We start from the raw sequence: 10,287 nt of genomic DNA, 5'->3' as shown, positions 1-10,287 counted from the left end.
CTCAAAACAGTTGCGGTCAACAGCTCGATGTCCAAGTGGAGACCAGTGATAAGCAGCGTTCCTCAGGGATCGTTACTGGGACTGGCGCTGTTTCACATTTTTGTTGGGAACACGGACAGTGGGATTGAGTGCACCCTCAGCAAGTCTGCCAACGACACCAAACTCTGTGGTGCGATCGACAGCCTGGGGGAAAGGGATGCCATTGAAAGGGACCTTGACAGGCTTGAGAGGTGGGCCCGTGCAAACCTCACGAAGTTCAACGAGGCCAAGTGCAGTGTCCTGCACATGGGTCAGGGCAATCCCAAGCACAAATACAGACTGGGCAGAGAATGGATTGAGAGCAGCCCTGAGGAGAAGGACTTGAGGGTGTTGGTTGACAAGAAGCTCAACAGGAGCCAGCAGTGCATGCTTACATCCCAGAAATCCAACTGTATCCTGGGCTGCATCAAAAGAAGCATGACCAGCAGGCTGAGGGAGGTGATTCACCCCCTCTACTCTGCTCTCGTGAGACCCCACCTGGAGTACTGCGTCCAGCTCTGGGGCCCCCAACATAAGAAGGACATGGAGCTGTTGGACCAAGTCCAGAGGAGGGCCACAAAGACGATCAGAGGGCTGGAGCACCTCTCCTATGAAGACAGGATGAGACAGTTGGGGCTGTTCAGCCTGGAGAAAAGAAGGCTCCAGGGAGACCTTCTAGCAGCCTTCCAGTACCTGAAGGGGGCCTACAGGAAACCTGGAGAGGGACTTTTTACAAGGGCATGTAGTGATGGGACAGGGGGTAATGGCTTTAAGCTGAAAGAGGGTAGATTTAGATTAGATATCAGGAAGAAATTCTTCACCATGAGGGTGGTGAGGCACTGGAACAGATTTCCCAGAGAAAGTGTGGATGCCCCATCCCTGGAAGTGTTCAAAGCCAGGTTGGACGGGGCTTTGAGCAACCTGGTCTAGTGGAAGGTGTCCCTGCCCATGGCAGGGGGATTGGAACTAGATGATCTTTGAGGTCCCTTCCAACCCAAACCATTCTATGATTCTATGAATCACTCCATGGATAAGGTTAACAAAAACCATAGACTTCAGTGTAATACAGTTACCTAAAGAAGAAAAAGTTAAAGTTGGCAAAGCAACATTAAATTTAAACCAAGAAAAACTGAAGTCATTATTGCAATTGTAGACTCAAGCAGTCAGGTTGGGAAATGCCAGAATTAGAGGCAAATACCTACCAAAAGGTGCAGAAGAGTGTGCGTACTATTTCACATGAGACTCACAACAATGATGGCAAGTAACAGCAACATGGCTTTGGAAACATAGTTTCAAAATCTCCCACTGAAAAGCACTAAGATACAGGCTTCTAAGAAACTTACGGAAATGAAACTGGGGATATTCTCCACTAAGTCTCTAGAAATTTCAGGCTAGTCAGACACTTAATACTAAATTTACGATGGCAAGAGTCAAAGTAGAAATCAAGCAAATACCCATGTCCAGAAAACAAAAATAAAATCCATAAAAGTTCTGGGAGTTTATTTATTTTATTTTATTTAGAAGTAAAGTAAAATGTGACATTTCCATCTAGAAGCCACTGACATAGGCTGTGGTAAATTAAAACATGGAGAGGTGGTTTTAGCTTTCAGATTCCTCCCAAATCCAGCTTCTTCCTCTTGCACTGGAGCCTTGTACAAGCTCTGATACGCCTGAAGACACATCTGTTTAAGGCAGCCGCTGGAGTTCAAGCTTATCAGCAGATGGTGCTTCAAAGACATCATCTTCAACACTTTCTTCTATTGGCTTCATTTTTGCCGAAGTTCTCAGGTAGGGAGATGTCCGACCTGGGCCTGCCACAGTTACAAAGAAATTACCAATTAATTTAACAACACATACCTGCTGCATACACCTATTTGTGACAAAGCGTGCACTATCTGATGATCGTGTCTTATTTCCCTCATGAGAGGATTTTATAAGTGAAGGTTGGTTTGTTATTTGGCCACAGGCATCAGGAAATCGTAGATGTGGGACAGCCACGCTGCTACGAACCAGCAATGCCTCCGAGGTTCAAACCCTGTGTCCGGACACAGGCAAAGTATTCTCAAATTCAGTGCAAATCCTGACTGCACGAGGTGCCCAGTGCTGTGTCCCTAGTGATCATTTTCTCACCATTACACTCACCCACTAATTCTTCTCCACAAAAGACGGTGTGATGACTGCCCTAAGTACAAAAGGCAGGTACATATGCAACTTGCCTCAGCTGTGAAAAAATTCCTCGATGTTCTGGGCAAACCTCAGGTGGATACATGATCACAGCCCTAACAGCCTTAAAAGCACAGCAATGTAAAATTTATGGAAAATATAATACCCCCATAAACAACCATAGAGAAAACAAGATTAACAGGTGAAGGCCACATAACTTTTGGCTGACAGTGATTTCATTGCTGCAAGACAATCTTTTAGAAAAGCAGCAACTCACAGAGCTTGCCAGAGCGGAGCGCACACCGCAGCCATTGCTGGTGAGACATTAAATGGAGTTTTTGTGCAAGGTACCACTGCAAACTACCTCTATTGTAGTTAAAATTTCAGCATGAGGGTTAAACCAGAGAGCACCTCTGACATCAGCCAAACAGGTTTATTTCTCATTGTCTGCTCTGAAATTGCATCTGCACTCAGACTTTCTTTTTCCTCTCAGTACCCTTCTTCTAGAGTTAAACCACCACAATGGTACAAGGTTGTAAACAGCCACAATATGATGACCAAAAAGAGTACCGAAATCTTTGAAATACCATTTTAGAAGAGAAGAGCAAGAGGTAGTGGTCCTATCTGACAGATTATCTGTATACAAGCTAAAAATTCAGGTTTTCTTGAAAAAAATACTGATAGCCATAACATTCTCTTATTGCAGGGCTATTCTTATTACTTTAAATAAAGTTTCTCAGATATACAGTAAAGTGCTCTGCTAAGGAAGCCTGTTTATGAAGAAGGACTCCTTTGTGCTGCATATGTTACAGAGAACAAAATACGGCTACAGGCAAGACCAGCGGGTTACCATATTATTGCATTTTTAAGTCACATTCACACAAACACTGTTCGGAATTAGCTTTTTAGAACTTTTTATGATAAAAATGTATTAGTATTTTAACATTCAAAAACTACCATGAGAAAGGGTTATTCACGCACATTTTTAAATACTGGAATTGTTAAACACTTCTTTTTTTTTACTTTATTACTAGTTCTCTTTCGTTTGAAAGTACTTAGTTCTCTCCAGAAATCAGAAGTAGAAAGCCATAAGTCTGTTGAACAGGATCCAATATTGAGTATAATACTCTCAAGTTGTTTGGTTCAAAAACATGCCCTTATTTAATCCAAATACAAAAAAACTTGTCTACTGATGCCTCTATCCAGTGTTGGACAGATATTCAAAAGACTGAGCCAGACCTTGAACCCAGGCCTTTCATACACCATTCTGTTGCCCTCTCTTGAGGACCTAAGTCCAAATGCCTATTAAAATGGCATTTCCCATGAAACCCAATCCTGCTTTTAACCACAAGCTGGATATAACATAGGGAGCACACATAATGAGATACTACCAATAAAAGCATTACCAAAACAAAACCTTTCTACATTCCTGCTTAGCTTAGATGTTTGCAAATACAGATTCATAGACTAGCAAATCTGAGTGATTTAAACCAAGCAGCACAGAAAAAGAGACTATATCACTAATAAGTATATGAATGACTATCAAGCATTAGAACTACTGAACAGAAACTAATACCAAAATGTTTTTTAAAGGACTGAAAGGTAGGTGAAGCTACCCTTGTAATCAGGTTGAAATATTTCTGCTTAACTCAAATTTTGGAAAAAGAGATGCATCAATTTCATTTACTAATAAATTACATACAGATGGATCATGGATGTCAAGCACAAGTACCACGTGAAAAACAAATCCCACTTTAATACCTTTTTGAGGATGCTTGCTGAGTTAATGTGATGTTATCAACAGAAAACATCATGCTGCAAACGACTCACTCCGTAAGCATTATAGAACTCTTGTTGGTTATTTCCTTAATATAAAAGCAAACAGTTAGTTGGGTTTCTTAGTTAATTAAATTCAAAATACAGTTTTGTTAGCAATCGTAGTTTGGAACCTACTAATTAGTATTTTTCACTCCTTCACTACTAAACACTTCGAAAAAAGCTTTATATTAATTTATTGAGAAAATGAGTCAAAGCTGATTGTTTGTAGCACAGATAAAAGCCTAATTTTAAAAGTTTGGATTATACAAAAGTATAAATGCTCAATTTTTCAAGAATATGGAAGTTAGGAGAATTTATTTGTATTGTAGTAGTCAAATATCGTATTTGTAATGGGAAGCTTTTGTCCACACAACAATCGATCACCTAGCAATGACAAGACAATATTCCTGTAGAGCTCCTGTACAGGTAAGTTTCTCTTATTCGTGTCTTATTCTAATTTAAAAAAAAAAGTTTGTAATTTCCATATGTTCCTCACTAAATCTTCTGGGTTTGGTTTGGGGTTTTTGGTTTCGCATATTTTTCATAAGCAGATGTGTGATTGCAGAAGGAGGATCCAGGGGAACAGCACTGGGCCAGTATGCCTCAGCATGTACCTCATACTGAATCTTAAAAAACAGACAAAAAAAAAAAAAAAAGACTGACTGCTGCACTGAGAGCTCCCAGGAGAAGGTTTTTGAAAACACAGCAGTGGGAAGGCAAATGGCAGCTTTTTTGTTCAGTTTTCCCTGAGAAAAAGTACATACATGGCCACAATCCACATCATGAAATACAAATCTTTAAGCAGAGCTCACCTTGGTCGCAAACCCCTCATTGGCAATGACAGTACCCAGGAATAACTAACAAGCTATTTTGGCAAAAAGAAAGATTGAAGCGTTACAGTTTAGTGAGATAAATAACCTTTCATCAAGAATTTGTATCAACCTTTTATAGAAGCCAGAAACTTTGGCATTAATCAAAATGCAAAGGAGAAATAAAGGATGGTATTTCCCAAGGTGTATGACACACTGCTGTATGGGTAATCCCCCTGCCTCCCCAAAAGTAAGGGAAGTATTGGACTTGGGAGGCTGCTGGCACACCTACTGTTGCCAATGGGTGGTGGCAGTGGCAGTATCAACTACACCAACCGCTGTTGGACTCAGCAATTTTGGAACATAAAAGACATTTAAACCCCTCTTTCAGGGAAAGTACACAACATACCCCAGAAAATGCGGTACACAAACTAAGGAAAAATACAACAGAGGAAAGTGTATTTATCAAGTATGTGTTAAGCACGGATGCATCTTAGGGATTAATGTAATTACAGTTGAACACATCATGCATTTAGATTACTTTCTCCCAAAGTTGAAGTAAGTGTTTCGTTGCTGAAAGAGAATTTTAATGCTAGCTAATTGCACAAACACATTTTTACAATTTCTCTGAGGCTTCTGAGTGTGCAAATTTATCCAAGGGCACTCTATGCAAAGGAGTGGCTTTAACTTCATGGAGCTTTGCCATTAAACAGGTGAAAAGCCAGTCAAGAGCTTATAGGTCAAGATCAGAGAACAGACCCAACACGGGAAACTTCGTGGCAGGTATCTGCTACAGGCTGCCTGATCAAGAAGAGCAAGTAGATGGAAGTCTTCTTTAGACAACTGGATGAAGCCACATGATCGCAGGCCTTGGTACTCATGGGGAACTTTAACCACCCCAGTATCTGGTGGAAAGTCAACAGGGCTGGGTGCAAGCAGTCCAGGAGATTTCTGGAGAGTGTAGCAGACAATTTCTTCACACAAGTGATCGATGAGCCGACTAGGGGAGGTGCTCTGCTGGACCTGTCACTGATGAACAAGGAAGAACTCATCAGGGAGCTGAAGGCTGATGGTAACCTTGGCTGCAGTGTCCAGGAGCTGGTGAAATTTAAGATACTGAGAAGTGTGCAAGACAAATAGTAGAGTTACAACCCTGGACCTGAGGACAGGGGACTGTGGCTTGCTTAGGGATCTACTTGGCAGGAACCCATGGGACATGGCCTGCAAGGGCAAAGGGACCTGAGGACAGACAGTTGATCTTCAAGGACACCTTCCTCAAAACACAAGGACAGTCCATTCCAGTGTACAGAAAGTTGAGCAAGCGTGGTAGAAGGTTGGCATAGATGAACAGGAAAAGTCCTGACAGAGCTCAAACACACACACACACGAAGTGGAAGCAGGGATGAGCTGCTTGGGAGGAATACAGAAACATGGCCCAAGCATGCAGGGATGGAATTAAGAAAGCCAAAGCTCAGCTGGACCTGGATCTAGTGAAGGGCAACAAGAAGGGCTTTTACAAATACACTGACAACAAAAGGAAGCCCAGGGAAACTGTGAGGCCATGGCTCAGTGGATCACGGGACTTAGGGACATGGAAAAGGCTGAGATATTCAATAGCTTTTTTGCTTCAGTTTTTACTTTAAAGGTTTGTCTTGAGGCCTCCCAGGTCTCTGAGTCTAGTGGTAGACAGTGGGAGAGTGATACTTGACTTACAGGAAAGCTGGACTGAGTTAGAGACCACTGAAGTCAACAGGGCAAACACAAGACTGGGGACTCACATGTGCTGCATCCGAGTGTGCTGAGGGTTGGCTGACAGAATTGCCAAGACCCCTCTCTGTCATCCTGGAAAGGTCATGGCAGTCGGGGGAGAGAAAAAAAGGCCAATGTCATGTCCATTTTCAAGAAGGGCAAGGAGAAGCACCCAGGGAACTATTGGCCTATCAGCCTGACCTCAGTCCCCAGGAAGATTATGGAGCCTGTCTTCCTGGAAGCCATGTCCCAGCATATGAAGGACGGGAAGGTGAGTGGGAACAGCCAACATGGATGTACCATGGGCAGATTGTGCCTGACCAGTCTGACCACCTTCTGTGGTGAGATGATGGGCCCTGTGGATGAAGGGAGTACAGTGGATGTTGTTTACCTGGACTATAGCATGGCCCTCTACAGCCTGCCATAAAATCCTTCTAGGCAAATGGGTGAGAAATGGACTGGGTCACAGACTACAGCTTGGGTGAAAAATTTGCTGAACTGCTGAGTTCACAGGGTGGCGAACAGCAGTATAAACCCCACCTGGCAGTTGGTTACCAGCAGTGTCCCTCGAGGGCCAATACCAAGGCCTATAATGTTCAATATATTAATGACCTGGATGATGGGATGGAGTACATTCCTATTAAGTTCATAGACGACAGCCAAGTAGTGAGGGAAACTGTTGATAGGACAGAGGGTAGGGCAGCTAGTCAGAATGGGCCTTCAGAGGCTGGAGAAAAGAACTGACAGAACTGACAGAAACCACATGAAGTTCAACAAGGCAAATTCCTGCACCTGTGACTTGACAAACCTACACAGCAGTACAGCCTGGGTATCAACTGGTTGGAAAGCAGCTTTGCAGAAACAGATCTGGGGGTCCTGGTGGACACAAAATGGAATATGAGTCAGCAGAGTGCCCCTGCAGTGAAGAAGGCCATCCATATATTGGGCTATATTAGCAGCATATTTTGGGCCATATTAGCAAGAGCATAGCCAGCAGGTCAATGAAAGAGATTAATCCCCTCTATTTGGCACTTGTGAGACAGGATCTGGAGTGCTGTGTCCAGTTTCGGGCTCCCCTGTACAAGAAAGACATGGACATACTGGAGCGAGGGCAGTGGAGAGCAACCAAGATGGTCAGGGGATGGAGCACAAGACGTAGACGGAGAGGCTGCAAAACCTGGGTGCATTCAGCCTTATGAACAGAAGGTTCTCAGGGGATCTTACTGCTGTCTTCGGCTACCTAATGGAAGGGTATAAAGAAGACAGAGCCAGACTCTTCTCGAAGGCATGCACTAAAGAAAAAAGGACAACAGTGATGAGCTGCAATAAGGGAAATCTTTTTCACTGTGAGGGCAATAAGACCCTGGAACAGGTTGCCCAGAGAGGCTGTGAAATCTTCCACCTTGGAAATATTCAAAGCTTGACTGGACACGGCCCTGAGGAACCTGCTCTAGCTGACCCTGCTTTGAACATGGGGTTGGACTAGACAATCTCCAGAGGTTACTTCCAACCTCAACTGTTCTGTGATTCTAAATGTCCTTTCAGGGAACAGAGGAAAAATAAAGAAAAACAACAGTGGCATTTTCACCGGTCTTTAACACCCATATCCCAGTTGTCACCCCCGACGTTCTGGTAGGGTGAAACACTAGCAGGGCTTTTGCTTCCATCTATCTGGGCATGCAGACTATACCAATGTTAAGGAGTGAAAACAGATAGGCCCTCCAGTCTGAAGGAGTTCATGGATGAGAACTGTGAGGAACACAATGGAGAACAGATAATTAAATGGGAAAGTGCAAATACTTTAAACCACTTCCTCTTCTTAGCAGAGAGTTTAACTATAATAAATAACTGGCAGTGATTTTTTTCCTCATATATTTGAATTCTAATTCCTAAAGAATAATATTTCCCAAATCAAAATAAATAATCATATATGATCCTTTTAAATTCCGTTAAACTAACAGCTTATGCCAAATGAGAAAATTGAGAATCTTACGGAGTTTTCTGTTCAAAAGCTGCTTTCAGAGTTCAGGCTACTGTTGAAGTTGAGATTCAGAAAAATTAAAAGTAAAAAATAACAATAGCCTAGAAACAATCATTTAGAAGGTTTCTATAAAGAAATAAATTCCAAGAGTAGAAGCAAAAAGGTAAGACATGGTTTCCTCCCTCATTTCATCTGTTCTCTACTACCCCTGTCATACACAGCACAGGGGAGGAGAGCCTGACAGGATATTTGGAGATTTTCCAGGTGGCATCAAAATATTGGTTGTACACCACATTTCTCCAGACCCTGCCAATACAAACTATCTCAGGAGGAAATGCAGAGCACCAAGTTCCTGAGGGAAAAAGTTTTGTTTGGCTTTTTAATTTCTACAATTGCCAGTCACAGACCAACGGAGATACTACTGTGACAGGCAGTGTACATTCACAGTTTTGCCCCATTGCTATAAACATTCCATATTATGCCTACACATTCACATTATGCCAAAAATGATTACAATACATGCTGGTTTTTTCCGGTGTCTACATGAAGTAGTTTCAGTTAGCATACAAAGCCTTATGCATCTTATGAATTCCCTGTGGTTAGGTCCTTCCACTTAGCTGATGTACAACAGCATCCAAAAAGCCACCGTCTGCTCCACTGAAGACAAAAGGAGTTCTACAATCATCTCTTATGATCAGCGAAGCTGTGTTCAAAACTGGCATAAAGTATTTTGAGCACTCACGAAGAGAGGATGCAGAGGAAGTCCCACGAAGAAACATCTGCAAGCCATCCTCACTGTCACTGGTACTGGCCATACTGTTTCTCATCTGCATCACAGAGAGCTGTGAGCAAAGACTAGGCTGGCGATCAATCTTTTTTGAAGCCTAAAAAAATTAAATAATTATTATTTTAAAAAAGGTATCAAGTAAATTAAAACAAAAACGGAAAATAACTATTTCCTCTGTAGTAGATGCTCTGGTCTCAGCTATGACTCTTCATGAATCAAGAAGCTGGTTAGAGTAGAAGATTCTATGCAGTGTAAATTGATTTAAATGAAAATAGAAGATGCCAGTAATATATTGAATTAGAACACTGACAAGCAAGAAACCTCAGATTAGTTATTCAATATTAATTCTGTTTTGCACTGGACTTTTCATGTATTTTCGTACAAAAAGTTTGATTTTTATTATTTGATAATTCATTGTTCTGGTATGATGCTCTGCAATTAAATACAGCCTTTATGATGACCCTGGTCTTCCTTGCTGAGAAAACAGCATGCTATATAGAGAGTTTAGCAATTTATATCTTTAACAGAAACTCGTTCACTTTCCTGGCTTTCCATTTTGTCATGTTAGAAAACGGTGAATGTCATTCCTTCCTAGTAGATGATCATTTGGCTCTTGATTTTACTGAAGACAGATCAAATGCATCACATGAACGTTATCCTCTGCCTGTCAAATGGTCTTAGGAGCTTCCATTTGCTTTCAGTAGTCTTCCTGAGAAGCCTTTGTACTATAATATTCATATGAAACCATATATTGTACCTTGTTAAGTATTACTGCAAGTCAGAATGCTATTTTAGGTGTATGTGAAAGGTAGTAATCAATGACAAAAGCATTATGGATGACTCCACTTTACTGAACTTTGTCAGGAATTAGCACCCTATTTTATGTGGGGAAGAACGACTATTTTTCCAACAGTAGTGAAAATCTCCTTAGGTAAGAGAAAATCACAAGGTTCCTTACAAAT

The 10,287-nt window shown here is 41.9% G+C and overlaps 1 protein-coding gene across 2 annotated transcripts in view; it reads right to left on the bottom strand.

Annotated features, from left to right (window-relative positions):
- Positions 1 to 1,513: 1,513 nt before the first annotated feature.
- Positions 1,514 to 10,287, bottom strand: part of BVES (blood vessel epicardial substance) — a 34,836-nt gene continuing 26,062 nt past the window's right edge. For both annotated transcript variants that reach the window (XM_059835647.1, XM_059835646.1), the window contains exons 7-8: positions 9,281 to 9,422; positions 1,514 to 1,829 (exon numbers count right to left, since the gene is read on the bottom strand). In XM_059835647.1, coding sequence (XP_059691630.1) covers positions 1,705 to 1,829; positions 9,281 to 9,422 — 267 coding nt within the window. In that variant the 3' untranslated portion in view covers positions 1,514 to 1,704. The remainder of the gene's footprint in view (positions 1,830 to 9,280; positions 9,423 to 10,287) is intronic.

The sequence above is a fragment of the Gavia stellata genome, chromosome 2 (genome assembly GCF_030936135.1).
Source record: "Gavia stellata isolate bGavSte3 chromosome 2, bGavSte3.hap2, whole genome shotgun sequence".
NCBI classification, from domain to species: Eukaryota; Metazoa; Chordata; class Aves; order Gaviiformes; family Gaviidae; genus Gavia; species Gavia stellata.
The sequence above is the reverse complement of the archived record's forward strand: the minus strand, read 5'-3'. Positions and strand labels throughout refer to the sequence as shown.